Here is a 17,993-nt window from a genome sequence, read left to right as displayed (position 1 = left end):
GCCAAGAAACACCCATTTAGAGACTGTCTAACTGACATTTAGATTGTCCATCTACAGTTTTTCTTATGGGCTTGAAGATTAATTGAAAATGTATCGAAATCTCAATATGGCTTAGTGCGATTTATCAAATCGTAATGTTTTTCAATTAAATCAAATCTGTGATTTAATTAAATTAATATATGCGCTGCCTTTTTCAGAGTGAAGCGCGGCACTGTTCATTTACACGTGTGCAGCTCCACATGGACTCCATCTATGCACTGTGAGTTGGGGTTGCTTGTAACGTGCATTTTCACCGGCCATCTTCCCAAACTTGTAATGAGAAATATTTGTAATCTGGCTATTGTCAACAAAGGGCTTTCTGTGGTTTTCCACATAAGATAAAAGATCATTTGAAAATGAGGAAATATTGTAATCTTACAGTTACACAAATTGTGCATTTCTAATTTGTCTTGTCTATGTGCCATTTACGGGTGGGTGTATCTGAAATAGATAATACAACACCATATTATCTATCCGAAAAACTGCCATTCCCATTGCCAGACTTATAACAAATTTGGATAATCATTTCTATTGACTGTGTACATTTTCATTCGAATCTCACATTTCAAATAACCTGTTATCTAGCAACTCCCAAACATGTTCACACTCGCTCATGTCTGCTTATAGTAAAAATACCATCAGCATGCCAGTCGCTGTTTTTGAATAATTTAAATCAAAGTGCTGAGTCACTAGACTGGGAAAACAACCAGTAATGTGAGTGAGAGGCATTATAGCCTTTAAGAGCTTTTTTACTGTTGTTTTAATGGAGATGGAGGACAGGAATTCTGTGCTGTCTACCTACAAGGTGAGTGCAAGGGAAAATGAGAGGTTATGAGGGGTTTGAGGGTTAAAGGTTAAATAAGTTAAATCTATAAGATGGATAGCGGCATGGTGGTGGTAAAATAAAATCAGTAGGAAAGAGCAAAAAGCAGGGTAGATAAAGGATGTAAACAGCATTAAGCTTTGCTAATCTAAGCACAAGACACATTCACTTAGCCAAAGCCAATGTGGGGTCAGGAGATTGATGAACCGCTCCAATTTTACCTTCCTTCTTGCTTACTCCATCAAATTTATCTATCTTTCTTCTTAAGTAATCTTTGTGTCTGTCTGCTAATTTCATCCTCTGGCTCCAACTCGAAGCTTCTTTCCATCTTAACTGTGTGTGCGTGTGTAGTGTTTCAGCAAGGAGCGCCATTGGTGCTCTTTGTACCTGTTCTTGCCTGAGCGAGCACCAGGGGAGCACTCTGATGCAAGGGGACGCAATGACAGAGCCGAGTGACGCCAATCCCCCTGCTTGCATGCTCGTCCGTGAGTGTATGTGTGAATGTCTGTGTGTGTCTGGCTGTTTACAGCCAATATATCACATCCCATCCATTCATGGGCATGAGTGATCATGCCAGTCTTTCAGCATCTGTTATGTACGTGGGATACGGGAGTGATACAGCATTGTGTCGGCTCATCAGCGAGCTTCAGTCGGCTATCTATTCTTACCGCTGTGCATCTGTGCATACACCGATATGTGTTAGTCCATCGCAATGTGTCAACTGGTTGGCGGTTTTGCACATCTTCACATGTCTTCATTAACATGACAGTGGTGCAGCATTGCTAAAGCATTTTGTCAAGAGATGCCGGGCTGTCACAACAAATTTCTTGAGGACAGCTCAGAGCCAAAGACAACAGCGGCCCAACATACCCCTGGCTGCATTAAACTCATCCAGAGAATTGGGTTAATACCATGTCTCTTTATTTTCCTCTTGCTTTCTCTTTCTGTCTCGCCCCTTGCACTTTCTTTCCATGCTCCAGCCTTTCCCATGGTTACTTGGACACGGCACACATGTTTTCGTTCCCTCCCTCTTCCTGGTTCTGTCCTCCTCCTCGTCAACAGACTGCCTTATTCTGTCTCCGCTGTTCCCCTTTTTCCTTGGATACTTAAACAATCGACCTCTTTCTCAGCCTGGTCTCCAAACTATGTCTTTAATTTCAGGCTTCCGACTTTCTTTCTTAGGATTAGCCGCTGCACATTTTCCTGTTCTCCCGTGATTTCTAGAGTAAATTCCCCTTCCCCTCTATCTCACTGTCTTTGTCCCCTTAGTCTTTTCTCCATATCTTTTTAGCGTCTTCTCTCGAGTCCTGAATGTTATTATGAAAGGTTTATCTTATCGTATCCCTCTTAAGAGAACCCTGCCACAGATACAGTACCAATGTCTCACTAGCACACGGATGTTTGCTCTTTTTCATTCCTTGTTTTTTTCTTTTTTGTCTTGTGTTGATTGTGATTTATTTATTTGTTTTGTAATTTATATTGGGGTTTTGTTTGGGTTTTTCTTTCTTTCTTTCTTTCTTTCTTTCTTTCTTTCTTTCTTTCTTTCTTTCTTTCTTTTTTTCTTTCTTTCTTTCTTTCTTTCTTTCCTTCTCCTCCTCCTTCCCCTCGTCACATGTGCCAAAGCCACAAAATCTCAAAGGCAACACTGGTATTCTGACGATGCAGCAGTTCACACACGTTAACTCTCACACCCAACTAGGCAATTGCTCATTAAATGCAGACAGTGCTGTTGCATTTAACATGTTTTTTAAGGTGATAATTATTATTTTTTTTCAGGTGGCATGTATGAATAGAATGAGACAGTTATCCACCTGTGCCTGCTTGGAAATGTTTTGTGAATGATGACAGCTCTTTGTCTCAAGTCTATGTTTGTACATTCTGCACGAATGGCTCAAACAATTGTTAATGCATGGACTAATTACAAAGTTTACAAATTACCCATGCAAACTTGACCATTTTTGTTTACGCCCAAAAAATACCCCCAAAAATGAGCTGACTTTCCTCCAAAAAGATGGTGATTTATAGACTAACAACAGTTAGTAGCAGATAAGAGATACAGAACTAAAGGAGTAATATTTTTTTATATACTATAGATATAAAATGTATATACTATTATTTTTTGTAGATTTTAGCAATGCCACTGGCTCTGAATCAGAAAACGAGTCTAATGCGACCTAACCCTGGTGATTATGAACCATTTTATTCTGTTTTGCTTATTCATTTTGTGTAAAGGAATTATTGGATCTGTAGCCTGACGTTGTCATACTCAATTCTAGTCAGAATATGAGTCTGATACTGCTCCGTTGGGCTGTGATTATGGGGCGTGTTTCAACCGAACCAGGAAAGACTTCAATTGGATAGACCTACAACCAATCAGAGCAACGGAGCGACGCATAACGTTAGTTGTCAAATGTCAACAGAACTCAACTGCACTGTGTTGCCAAGTCCGCGGGTTGAAGCGACCCCAATTATGTGATATACAGACCCAGGAATGCGATTTTTAGCTGCCAGCCCTGCCAAAATAACACATATTTTACCCCCCAAATGCCTTTTTTTCCCGGAGAACCCCCCTGGAAAGCTATTGGGCTTGTTTTTTGCTAGTTTTGAGGAACGTTCGCAATTGGGCGGGTTTTGTTGTAAAAACTTGGCAACCCTGTCTGCACGCATGCTGGAATAAGTTACGTTAAAAGAAAAAGATGAGCTTTGCCGGTGATGTAAAAAAAAGAATTTAAGGATACACAGAGTACTTACCAACACGATCAACATTTCTGAGAGAAATAGTGAAGGTGAATGCATATACGAACAAGTTTTCCTTTAAGGATTAGAACAAATTCAACCCAAGCGCCTTTGATGACGTGAATGATTTCGTTACTGTTTATCATCTGTCCATCATCGTCTAAAGCCCGCCCTGACAATTTCATTGGTCCGAACAGTTTCTGTTCGGGCATAATTACTTCTCTACGGAGAAAGTCCAGACCGAACTGCCCGAGTAAAAATGTTGTGGGCGGGGCTAAATTCGGCTGGCATCCAGGCTATTGGATCTGTGATCTATGGATCTAACTGATACATCTGAGAGTGCATTTATGAATCATGTTTCAGAAATGTGAGGTTTCAAAGGTAATGTCTTTGACTCTTCCGAGCGCAGAATAAGACTGAATGACTCACAGGTTGGTCTTCATTATAATCCACAACGAGTGAGATTCTCTCAACATGCCATTTTCTATAATTACCACAGTCTCTCTGTGATATGATACATTGAAAGAAAGACAAAGAGTCTGTGTCTATGGTTTAAGATGAAGGTGAGGAGGAGTTTTGAGAGGGTCCACATTAGGGGGTGTTACTGAAATGTTAGGCATTTACCCCATCACTGCCTGAGGCTTGTGTCTGATGACATCAGGGGTCAGAGGTCAGATTGATCACTTCACCTCCCCAAAATTGGGATTTTAGGTTTGGAGTGCTTGACTCAGTGTGTGTGCCTCGTCCTCTATATGTCCTTCCGCTGAGTGGTAATCAGGTGGAGTAGTTTGTTGAGGGGAGAGAACATTCCTGTGTGTGTGTTTGTGTGTGTGTGTGTGTGTGTGTGTGTGTGTGTGTTTGGAATAGAGTGGGTAATTGTAGGGAGTCTAGAGAGGGCCTGTAATCACCCTGCCCTTAGGAAGGAATGCTGCTCATCTTCTCATCTAATTACACCCATTTAAAGCAGCCTGGCTCCACAGCTCAACCCGAGGGGGTGGGGTATGTGTTGGGGGTAAAGGTGCACCGAAGGATCTCTCTACGTACTCTCTGTTGAAGTAAAATAGCCTAATCCTTGGTTGGGTTCATCCCTAGAACATTTAAAAATTGCCTATGCATATGTAGGTCAAAATGATGCGAAACAATTATATACATATATTCTAAAATATTATTGGTAAATGACTCTACATTTTCATGATAATTGTTAGTTGTGTGTGTAAAAGTTAAGTTGCTTTTGGGATCAATTAGTTGACATGATCAAATTGTAATTTTACATGATCAAAGACACCTTCATTTAAGAATTTCTGAAACGTCAGAAGAAAAGACCACTTTTTTACATAGCAAAAGATAGCCCAACATTTTTTTGTATTTTGCATGAAATCAAAAATATCCAAAACTAGAGAAATAAAAGTGGTTCAGGAGCTCTGCTTGACTCTGCTTCTCTATGACACTGAAATATCCTTTGTGCTTCTGTCTTTTGGAAAAGGACTCTTGAAAATGAAGTTCTCTGGAGAAAAAGAAAGAAAAGAGAGGATGATGATGTTGGATTCAGTGCTGTGCTGTTCCATAGAGATCTGTGTATCAACTAAAGCTCCTCAGGGAGATCAAGTCCATGTGACTGAACGTCATGGCAACCAGCCACACACATGTGCCACCTTGCATTCTCGCAGCTACACACAACAAAACATACACACCCATGAAGTGCCATCACTTTACTTTGATGTTAAGACTTGCTTGTTTCAGTGGTCACTTTCACATGACTAAAAATCCTTCACTTGATCTCACTCTTTCTTTCTCTCCCTAACGTTTGTCTGGGGGTGATTGATGGTTTGGGGGTTCTCTGTCTGTTCCCATGCAGTAGGTGGTGTTGGGGGAGAGAGGATTACAGAGGGGGTTCTGCAGAATGGGGCAGTTATTGATGGTGGCTGATAAATGGGCTCAGTGGGGGGCGGCGCCCTCTAGCTGCGCCCCAATACAGAGTCAGCAGCACAAGAAGAACACTGATAGGCTCTCCATCTTCATGCCATTCCCATGGAATGTCACACTCTCATAGACACTCTTGAAACTCTGGAACACCTGATTTAGACCCAACAATTAAAATTCTGCCATTGTCATGTTGTTCCAAACTCATAAAACGGAGTCGTGTTGCTCCACAGTTATGCTACTATGGTACATTTATGATGCTTTTGTGTCATATTTGAAGCCTGTGCTTGTTTTATATATATATATATATATATATATATATATATATATATATATATATATATATATATATATATATATATATATATATATATATATATATATATATATATATATATATATATATATATATATATATATTTATTTATTTATTTATATATACACACACACACACACACACACACACATGCATACATATTTATGGTTAACATACATTGAATATTTTATTATATATTTTATCACTGTAATACATTATATATTATACATTATATATAATACATTAGACATATTGCAAATGTGTAGAATTTTTTATTAAATAATAAATAATATAAAATATTCTTTAAAATATTCACCTTTTATCTTCCATGGAAGTAAGAAAAGCAAGCGGGTTTGGAAATGTCTTGAAAGTGAATAAATAGTGACATAATTTTCCTTTTAAGGTGGACTTTCCCTTTAAGAATTAGCATTTCATTTACAGTACATATTAATTTAGCCAAATTACCCAAAGCAATTTTGAAACTGTTTCTCAAAGGAAGTTTTATTCAACGCAAAAATATGTTTTCCCATTAAACGTCCTACCCAAACTCATGCCAGTGGTTGAGCCAGATTTCATTATCGAAAATATAACTTTAATGTCTTCTGTCATTCCAGGTTAATGTAATAAACACTTTTTCAACTTGGCAAATCATATTTTTACTATATTTCGTTTGAGATTGTCTGGTCCAGTAAGTGGGTTTTGTGATGGATTTTCGGGAAGGACTACCAACTGTTGATATTAAAAACAAACACACACCACAGCTGCTGTTCGTTAATACTCTCAGTGGTTATTTATAAAGACTGGGGGAGTGGGTGTGTCTGCACCGGAGGGGTGGAGTCAAGCCCAGCTCTTATGCAAATAATCAAATGCATATGCGTTTATAAGATGTGTTCTTTGTGTCTGTTTACACACCAACATGCATCTCTCAAGGGACCTAGGCATCGGGGTATGTGCGCGTACACGTGCATATTTGTCCGGCGGCTCTTAAAATGTGCTGAATGGATGAGAGCAGCATTCTTGTCAGTTCAAATATCTGTTTCCCACAAACCCTCACCTATGCCAATCTGCCAGCCACCCTGGAGACTCAATCCACACACACACACCCACATACACAGAGGACAGAAATAGCCCTGTCACACACTAGAGCTTGTTAACATGCTAGATTCAATCATAGGCGTGACATTTCTGTTGCCGTGATGATTCCCTGAGCCATTATTCTTAGATCTTGATCTCGCACCTCATTTGTGTAGAAGCATGTGTGTTTGTACATGCTAGTGTTTACATGTTGCTGTGTGTGTGGTTGTGTGTATCAGAGAGAGAAAGCCAAGTGATAACATGCTGAACTGTCCTAGACAAGAAGCGTTGATTCTGATTCAGATTAGAGAGAAAAAAGAGACTGATAAAGTAAAGGGCATTCTGGGAAATCCTTCCAGGATGAATTATGTCTTTTATATTAACTGATTGCTTTTGTTCTTTTTATGTTTTGTATTTTATGTCTTGTCCTCTACCATCACTCAGTTTTTACAAACACGTTTTGCCTCCTCCTTTATGCTGTGTGCATGGCAATTTAACAAGTAAAGACGACGCACAGTTTGTTTGTTTGTGTGTGCAGTGAACTCGGTGTGACCTTGTAAATCTGCTATGTTACTACGTTCTTTATTTTAGATGTGCTAATGGACTGCTGAAACCTGTCAATATAGACCTTACTCGCGCAGTGTTTATATAAATGCACTCTCTAGTAAGCAGTGTCACTCCCTCTTCCTGTCTCGAGTGGTTTTTATCTGTTCTCGCTCAATGTTGTCATTTTCCTCCTGTCCTCTTCGCACCTTTTCCTTAATTTGTTTCATGTTCTTCCATGACACTTTTGTCCCCCATCTCCTTTTCTCTTTACCATTGATTCCTCCTCTCAGCGTAGGCCCAAATGGAATTGGGAGTTTTTTTCCTCACATTTTCTGTGCTGTATTTTAGAGGAAATCCACAGAATTCTGAAGAATGGATTTAAATATGGTCAGATCAGATGTGTTATACTATTATTAATAGACATTCATTGGTAGCACAAAAAGCATAATGGAGTGGTAAAAATGTGTAGAACAGATCTGTCCGGCTCATGTTTTTGTCTTTGCTCCATTTCATTATGTGTGTGTAAACTCTCGGAATATCAATCACTCGTGATTGTCCTACAAGCACCAGGTGATGTTTTATTATCCGTCTATCATTGTCTTACTTTAGTCCAACTTGTGTGCTATTACTACAGTGTTTCTGTAGAGAACCTGATGATGATGGTGGTGGCAGTGGTTAAAAGAAACACACACACACACATTTTTTGTAGTGCCTATTAAAATAAAGAAACTTCACACGATACAAGGTCTGTCCAAAATTATATTTTTAATACACCTGCCAGAGGGTATACTATGAAATTGTATTTTGTATACGTTTGTTTTAGTAAAAACTATATTTTAGTTGCGAACAGTTTAGGTACGTTTTTGTTTCGGTGGGTTAATGCAACAAATAGTCCAGTTACCTGTACAGTACTCCTCAAAAGTTTTTTGTACTTTGTGTTGTGTTTTGGCTGCGTTTGTCTGATCAAACATTTTTGTAAAACGGTAATATTGTGAAATACTATTATAATTTATTATAACAGTTTTTCATTTTAATATATTTTAAAATATAATTTATTCCTGTGATGGCAAAGCTGAATTCTCGGCATCATTACTCCAGTCTTCAGTGTCACATGATCAGTCTAATGTTGAGCACTGCTTTGGTGCTCAAAACTCTTATAACTTTCAATGTTGAAAACAGTTGTGTTGTATAGATTATTTAAACACTAGAAAGTTCAAAAGAACAGTCTTTACTGTCACTTTTGATCAATTTAATCCATCCTTGTATTAAGTTCTTGTTTTGAATGGTAGTTTAAAATAAAATAAACCTTTCTAGATAAGCTTCTTATGGTAAATCTTCCATTGTGTTAGAAGATGCACGTCACGACAGATGTTTTTTTTTTTTTTTTTTTTGTGGTTTTAAATAGCTTGTGTCACTTACATTGATTACTCTGTTTTATGTACTCACTAAAGCCAATACTTCCTCTCATTTGATGCTTTGAAAGTATTCATTTTGTACCCTGAGTGAATTTGTGTGTGTTCGAAAGAGGTTATTGTGTGTCAGTAATCATGCAGCCATTATAAGATCATTTCTGCTATGACTACTGTAGTTAGCAGAGATGCTGAGAGAATATTCCTGTCAGCTCAACTCTGTGTCACTTCCTCAGACGCAGCACCCTCATCATCAGCAGGATATAGCTGGGCTATTACTGAGAAATAACTCAAATGATCATGTTATGTTCACTAGAGACAGACAGAACTTCTCTCAGCCATGCAGTGGGGACTAAGTGTGATACAAAAATATGAATACAGCAATAAGCTGCCTGAGACATGCGTTACAGGGATTTTTACCACAAAAGAATTTTGTAAACATGCTAAGTCATGTTTGGTCAATCACGCACAACCTTGAGTTTGTTATAAAAGATTTATATTTCAAATAGATGCTGTTCTTTTGAACTTTCTATTCTGAATACTGACAATAGAAACATTATGGTTTTCACAAATATATCAAGCTGCACATGTTTTTTTTTCACATATTGACAAGAAATCTTTCGTGAGCAGCAAATCAGCATATTAGAATGATTTCTGAAGGATGTGACAGTGAAGACTGGAGTAATGATGCTGAAAACTCAACTTGGCCATCACAGGAATAAATTATATTTTAAAATATATTAAAATAAAAAATCTGTGATTTTAAATTGTAATAATATTTCACAACATTACTGATTTTAGTGTAATTTCGAACAAATAAATGGTGGCCTTGGTGAACATGAACATTTTAAAAACATTAAAAAAAAAAAATTTTTTTTAGGTATTACTTTCATAATCAGCAATAGAATATAAACTAATGTTTAGTAAATAATACATTTTTAAAAATAACAATAATCACAAGCACAATTCTTCTGCCAAGTAATATTGTCCATTAAATTACCCAAAGGGTGATTACGGTTGCCAAGCAACATGGCAGCATGATGCATTAATAATATACAATAATTGAACTGATGTGTGATAACAGGTGTCTGTAAATCAGCCATTTTCGTCAATAACAGGAAGGATATTGTTTTGAGTAAAGATGAATCATAACATGTTGGAGTAGCTCAGGTTATATCAAGGTTAAATCTTAGATGAGGCTGTAACACCAGCTGTTTGCCATGCAAATTGCTGTAAAGTGGTAATTATTTTTGAATTTGTAGAGTGTGTTTTTGCAGTTCTAGCTGTTCTGTGTTGAGTGGTGTAATGTGCGTTTGAACAGAATATCAGTTGATGCTTGTCGTTCCAAACCTGTATGTTTTTCTTGAAATATCTTCCTCCACCGGAGGAACCTAAAATAAGTTGTATTTTTGGTCAATACAATGGTAGTCAATGATCACCAAAACTCTTACCAACATTCATCAAATGTTATTTTGTGTTCCACGGAAAACAGAAGTGCATACAGGTTTGGGACAACATGAGGGCGAGTAAATGATTTTTTGGTAAACCATTTAAATGATCTGTCAGAGCAGTACATACTCACTGTATTTCTGTGAATAAAAAAATGTTAATAGGTAAGTAGTCAAGAACACTTTAGGGTAGAAGAGCTGAGACATGCTAGTACTTATGGTCTCTGTGGGCAGGATTTTACCACCCATTTTCACCGCTTGTGGTCTTGCTGTTGAGAAATGTTGATTCTCAGCATTGATGAAGTCCAGATCCTCTAGGTTTTAAAAGCATCATTAAGAGAGCTGCAAAGTTGAGGGTAAATCTGTACTCAATATATATGTATATATGTATATATATAATGTGGACGGTAATGACAGCCCTTGTAAGCTAATGATAAAGTGTGGCTCCCATGACTGCAGACTTTCTGGAGCTAGCAAAATTACAATGTCTGACACCATTCCTTTGTGTGTAATTTGTGATTTGCCATTGTTCTTTTGTGTGTGAGAGAGACTAGACATGTCCAGTAACATTTCTTATTTTAGGCCACATCATTGTTAGCTGTTTGTGTTTATTTGTGTGTGTCATCCCTTTGAGCATTTCTGTTTCTCTTCCATCACAATGGTAACTCCAGAATCGCTTCGCACACATCCCAAAAGTGCAGCTGCCTCTTCTTTGGATGTTGTTTTGCTTTTGTGTTCATGAGTATGTGTGGTTGTTTGCACATATGTGTGGATGTTTACACCCTTCCCAGAGACCGGGATCTGGGAGGCTTTGGTCCCGGCTGTGTCTTGTCTATCATTACTGTGATAAAAGACCTGCAGTCGGGGGCCTCTTAAGAGCTTCCCTCTTTTTAGGAGTGCCACGACCATTCCAGCTAAATTGTGGCCTGCCAAAAGGCCTGATGGGTATATTCGTGTCTGCTCTTCAAACCAAGTTTGAGAGCAGTCTTTGTAAAGTTTGTGTCCATCTCAGTGATTTTGTTTGTCAAATCGCTCATCCAAAAAAACTAAAACAAAAAACATCTTATTTATTTTTGTTCTTTTAATCGATTTATTTTTGTCATTTATTTAGATTTGTATTTCCCCTTCATTTTCTATATTTCTCAATATTTTAAATAAAATCTCAATTTTAGATAGATAGATAGATAGATAGATAGATAGATAGATAGATAGATAGATAGATAGATAGATAGATAAGATAGATAGATAGATAGATAGATAGATAGATAGATAGATAGATAGATAGATAGATAGATAGATAGATAGATAGATAGATAGATAGATAGATAGATAGATAGATAGATAGATAGATAGATAGATAGATAGATAGATAGATAGATAGATAGATAGATAGATAGATAGATACTGTAGATAGATACTGTAGATAGATAGATACTGTAGATAGATACTGTAGATAGATAGATACTGTAGATAGATACTGTAGATAGATAGATACTGTAGATAGATAGATAGATACTGTAGATAGATAGATAGATACTGTAGATAGATAGATACTGTAGATAGATATGTACTGTAGATAGATATGATAGATATATATACTGTAGATACATAGATGGATGGATGGATGGACAGATAATTAAATTTTCAGTTGGTCTGTGCATCTAAAAACCAACATCTTTCCATATGTTCAGTCTGTATCTCTGTCTCACTGTTTCTGTCTCTTTCACACTGACTTTCACACAGGCTTTGTCACCCAAAAGATCCTTCATTCACACACACGCACACACACACATGCGCGTGCGCACGTGAAGAACTCTCATACACATTCTCTCAGCTTCTCTTGTTGTTTCGACAAAATGTCTTGAATTTTTTTCTCTCTCCCTCTCTGTGTGTGACAGGGAATGACAGGCTATGTTTTTGACTGGTGATTTTCTGTAGCAATCGATGCCATATGGAGGTAGTGTGGAAAAAGAGAAACACAATTGCTTATCGACAGAGAAGTCAAAGTCTGAAAAAGACAAGCTGACAGCTGTCGGAGGGGAGAATGACACAAAGGGAAGAAAGGAGAAAAGGGACGAGAGCGAGAGAAAATAGAGATGCAGAGTTAGTCAGTGGCACAATACACATTCATCTCTTGAAAAGGAGAGCAATATTTGTTAAAGTGCTGTAAAGATTGAATCTCTGTGTTAAAGTATTATTATTTTTGTTTTTTTTATGACATGGAGAGTATATCATTGCAAAAGAATGTTTTTTATGGTTTGTGACCCTGATCAATAGGTAGATAGAACATGTATTTTATTATTTCTTTATTGATAGATAGATAGATAGATAGATAGATAGATAGATAGATAGATAGATAGATAGATAGATAGATAGATAGATAGATAGATAGATAGATAGATAGATAGATAGATAGATATAGATAGATAGATAGATAGATAGATAGATAGATAGATAGATAGATAGATAGATAGATAGATAGATAGATAGATAGATAGATAGATAGATAGATAGATAGATAGATAGATAGATAGATAGATAGATAGATGATAAAGGGAGAAAGGACATAGCTGTCACATAATGACATAAAGTTGAACTGACACTTTCTGCTAGGACCTTCTAGTGGCCTTCCAGCCACTGACCTATCTGATGTGCTTGTTTATAAATTCGATTTTGTTGTGTGTAACGCACTAACACTACACAGGGCTTCACCCATTTCAGCACGTGTTGTGAAGTAAAATCTAAAGAAACTGTGTCTTAAATAATATTGAGATATTAGGGGCTTTCACATTTTCATAGTTCCTATAACTATTGGCAGAAGTACCCGCATGTTCGCCCCAGGAACAGGGAAAGATTTTAGTTATAGGAATGCCTTTTGGGGGAACTAAATTAACTCCTACTTCAGAGTAGGCTCTTACCCAGCACTGTAGGAACTACCATTGAAGTAAGTGTACGTTGATTGGCCGAACACATGCCATATGAAACACCGGGACCTGATATTTTTAAAAAGCTGTGTAAACACACAGTTTATACTACACAAACATAGCACACAGTGCTGGGTGGCATTTACCTGTAGCTTTTGTTTGCGGCGTTGTGGGTTTTTTTTAGCCTCGATATGTAGCACTGCAAGTTGTCAAATATGATTTTGTCTTTTAGCCCTCCTTTTTGCTCTTTCAATCGCATAACTTATGTTTACATTCGATCTACATTCCTACTGCCGGTGCGAATTCAACCAGGAAAATAGCCCTATGGGAAAATGTAGTTCTCGGGGGACCACTCTGCTGGCTAGTTCCTATAATTGAGTTCCTATGCCAAGGCTCCTATGACTAAAGATGTAATGTCTTGAAAATGTTTGTTATAACGCATTTCTGGTCTTTGGTCATACTATATGATATGATAATACTTTAAACTATGTCTGCAATATCTATGTTCACAATTAGCCCAGTTTGTTTGCTCTCTTTCTCTTTCTCTCTTATTCTCCCTCTGTTCTGCCCTTTCTATTTCGAACTGACCTGTATAGCGTTCCTCCCTCTTTGTATGTGAAAACACCCTCCCAAATCCAATTTTCAGTTTGCTCTTCCCTCACCTCTTTCACCTCTGCAGTCTGCAGACAAGTCCAGACCCCTGTACCTCTCACACACGCTTACTCCATCAAACACAGAGGTGCACGAAGACGGTTGACCCGCATGTCAGCCTTCAGAGCACTTATGATGTCCTCTTCCCACCCAGTCTCAATTTCTGCCCTTAATTTTTTTCTCTTTACATTCACAATTCACCATTTATTAAATTCTGACCAGGCCGCTTAACAAGCATTAACCCATTGATGTAGCTACATCTCAAGGAATATTTCTGCCTTATGCTAGAGTTTAAATCTAATTGTTGTAATATACACTCACCTAAAGGATTATTAGGAACACCATACTAATACTGTGTTTGACCCCCTTTCGCCTTTAGAACTGACTTAATTCTACGTGGCATTGATTCAACAAGGTGCTGAAAGCATTCTTTAGAAATGTTGGCCCACATTGATAGGATAGCATCTTGCAGTTGATGGAGATTTGTGGAATGCACATCCAGGGCACGAAGCTCCCGTTCCACCACATCCCAAAGATGCTCTATTGGGTTGAGATCTGGTGACTGTGGGGGCCATTTTAGTACAGTGAACTCATTGTCATGTTCAAGAAACCAATTTGAAATGATTCGAGCTTTGTGACATGTTGCATTATCCTGCTGGAAGTAGCCATCAGAGGATGGGTACATGGTGGTCATAAAGGGATGGACATGGTCAGAAACAATGCTCAGGTAGGCCGTGGCATTTAAACGATGCCCAATTGGCACTAAGGGGCCTAAAGTGTGCCAAGAAAACATCCCCCACACCATTACACCACCACCAGCAGCCTGCACAGTGGTAACAAGGCATGATGGATCCATGTTCTCATTCTGTTTACGCCAAATCTGACTCTACCATTTGAATGTCTCAACAGAAATCGAGACTCATCACACCATTTTGGTGAGCTCGTGCAAATTGTAGCCTCTTTTTCCTATTTGTAGTGGAGATGAGTGGTACACGGTGGGGTCTTCTGCTGTTGTTGCCCATCCGCCTCAAGGTTGTGCGTGTTGTGGCTTCACAAATGCTTTTCTGCATACCTCGGTTGCAACGAGTGGTTATTTCAGTCAAAGTTGCTCTTCTATCAGCTTGAATCAGTCGGCCCATTCTCCTCTGACCTCTAGCATCAACAAGGCATTTTCGCCCGCAGGACTGCCGCATACTGGATGTTTTTCCCTTTTCACACCATTCTTTGTAAACCCTAGAAATGGTTGTGCGTGAAAATCCAAGTAACTGAGCAAAATTGCTTAAATCACCTTTCTTTCCCATTCTGACATTCAGTTTGGAGTTCAGGAGATTGTCTTGACCAGGACCACACCCCTAAATGCATTGAAGCAACTGCCATGTGATTGGTTGATTAGATAATTGCATTAATGAGAAATTGAATAGGTGTTCCTAATAATACTTTAGGTGAGTGTATATACAAACCTATACAGTGGTGGCCAAAATTATTAGAACACCTGATATATCTGAAAATATTGACCTTTTTTTGCCTCCAAAACATGATTTCATTACATAATGTTCATGAAACATGCAGATGTTTGCTCTGACCATCAAATATCAGATGACGTGAGTCGTACTGATGTAAAAAAGTTGTTCTTTTGGAAATTTTGAAAATAAATCCAGGACCAACAAGACGACTCCCAGATGCCAAGTGTTCTAATAATTTTGGCCACCACTGTATAACTCCTGTAATTGCTCCAACAACCAGCATGAGGATATGAATGAGAACTAAATAATGTTCTTGCACTGCAGCAAGCTAAGCTATGCCATCAGAAATATTTTAGTCACATCATTATCATTACAATGCCGAATGACAGTGACAGTTGCATGTGCGTGATAATTAAACAATTTGCAGTTTCTTCAACCATGAGAGCCTTTGCAGTTTAATGGCCGAACTCTCCCCTGTTACGGCCAAAGGGAGTTATCGTCTCCCTCAGAGTCTTATTTTTGTTTGTAATTGCCTTTGTTGTCATTTGTGATTATATCTGTCAATGAAAGGCATAATGTTGCAGACTAGGAAAGAATAGAAAATGAAAACAAATGATGTGCATTAACCTTGTATTGAATTGGGGGAAGGACATTTACTATCCGAACACATGCGTTTAAGTTATAGCACATTATCACCCCACTATAATTAAGGTTAGTCAGAAAAATACAATTTCACAGTTGACAAACCTAAAAAAATTGTCGGCTCGGAAAGGTGTGCGCTACAAATCTCAGAAAGTGCAAACCAACAACTTTCCCATTTTGCCCCGCGGCGCCGGTGTCTTCAGACCTCATTTTCACTCGGTAGTCAATAGCCTGTGTAGCGTTTAATGCTTGAAAGGTTAACAGCATTGTCGTGTTGGAGGTGACAGGGCCTGGGTGTGGAGCAGTGAAACACGCTGGCCCCTGGATGAGCTCTGTGCTGTGGTGCTGGGAGGGATCTGTCACTGGGAAAATGTCAGGGGATAATGTGTGATCACTGGGTGTTTCAATGGAAGGTCAAGCTCCCCCACCTTCATCTTGGCTCTGTTTGGACTCCCCGGGATGGAGAAGAGCAAATGCTGTATTACTAGAGTACACCTGAAATGTCAGGGACCAACTGTCTCGCCATTACCCCTGAGGCCAAACTCATTTGCTGTGACAGATACACGCTTGTGAATACACACTCGCCTAAAGCGTACACATGTTCTTACCGCTTTCTCTTCGTCGTTTTGTAGATGGCAGTGATTACAGCGAAGTTCTCCCGGACTCGTTTCCGTCTGCTCCGGCCGAACCATTGCCGGAATTCCAGAGCGAGCCAGAGGACGCTTTCATAGTGAAGAACAGACCTGTCAAACTTTCCTGCAAGGCTGCTCCAGCCACTCAAATATACTTCAAATGCAACGGAGAATGGGTGAACCAGAATGACCATGTGACCAAGGAGAGTCTGGACCCTATTACAGGTAAAGTCTGCCATATAGACCAAAAATATGACACCTGAACAGAAGACCCATATGTGTTGTTGAACATTTAACTGTACAACTATGGACATTAGGGAATTAGACATTTCAGTGATGAGCTTGACCTGCTGAAGTTTCTGTGTACTGTAGAATAGGAAAAATCCCTTTCCAGACTTCTTCCAGAAAGCTGGCAGTACAGAATAAAGTGCAACAAGAAATACAAATTCCATTCATTTTCTCCACAGGGGAAATGATTTTGAACAATAACTTATAAGGTTATCCAACATATAATATGTTGTTTCTATAAACACAATCAACACCTTTTAAATCAATTGTTTTATATGTATCTGTCGTTTGTAATTCGATTATGTCATTTGCTATGCTTCATGGGATTGTAGTTCTTTCCCTTATTAAAGTACACAGTGTACTACCTCTTTTTGTCAAATACTTTTTTGCTTCAAATTGAAGTTTGTAATGTTGTGATTCACCTCGTAGCTGGTGAGTTTGGTTCATGGCTTATAACTCTAACATTCTCTATTCTCTAGTCTTTGTGTGCTGTAATGTTGTGATTTGTCTTCACTGACAGTACTGGAATAGTCAAAGTCATTTATTTAGAAGTGGTTATCAACGTACTGTTGGCTACTTAGTGTACTCTATAGTCTACTTGCATGTCAGTGAACACAGCTATGGCCATAAGATTTGTGATGAAAGCCTGAATCATAAAATTCTCAAAACTGTTCACCCTGTCTGCTCCAATCAAGTTTATTTTTTCTTAAAGGATTAGTTAACTTTTAAATAAACTTTTGCTGATAATTTACTCACCCCCATGTCATCCAAGATGTCCATGTCTTTCTTTCTTCAGTCCAAAAGAAATTAAGGTTTTTGATGAAAACATTCCAGGATTTTTCTCCATATAATGGACTTCAATTTTATTCATCGTCTGGTATCGTTTAAAGCCCTTTGAAGCTGCACTGAAACTGTCATTTGGACCTTGAACCGTTTGGTGCCCATTGAAGTCCTGGAATGTTTCAGTTTTAATATTTTACATTTTTAAAACAAAATAATACAAGTGTTTTTTATTATTATATAAATGTCTATTAATTTTGTATTTATTTTATATTAGTACCATTTATTATGTTTTTTTTATT

At 38.1% G+C, this 17,993-nt stretch overlaps 1 protein-coding gene across 1 annotated transcript in view; it reads left to right on the top strand.

Annotated features, from left to right (window-relative positions):
- Positions 1-17,993, top strand: part of unc5b (unc-5 netrin receptor B) — a gene marked incomplete at its 5' end in the record, with an annotated part of 99,333 nt that overhangs the window by 66,662 nt on the left and 14,678 nt on the right. The window contains 2 exons of the mRNA XM_079842260.1: positions 13,915-13,974; positions 16,624-16,848. Coding sequence (XP_079698386.1) covers positions 13,915-13,974; positions 16,624-16,848 — 285 coding nt within the window. The remainder of the gene's footprint in view (positions 1-13,914; positions 13,975-16,623; positions 16,849-17,993) is intronic.

This window comes from Gobio gobio (genome assembly GCF_949357685.1).
Source record: "Gobio gobio genome assembly, chromosome: 18".
Taxonomy (NCBI): domain Eukaryota; kingdom Metazoa; phylum Chordata; class Actinopteri; order Cypriniformes; family Gobionidae; genus Gobio; species Gobio gobio.
Note: the sequence above shows the minus strand (reverse complement) of the source record. Positions and strands in the feature narration are given on the sequence as shown.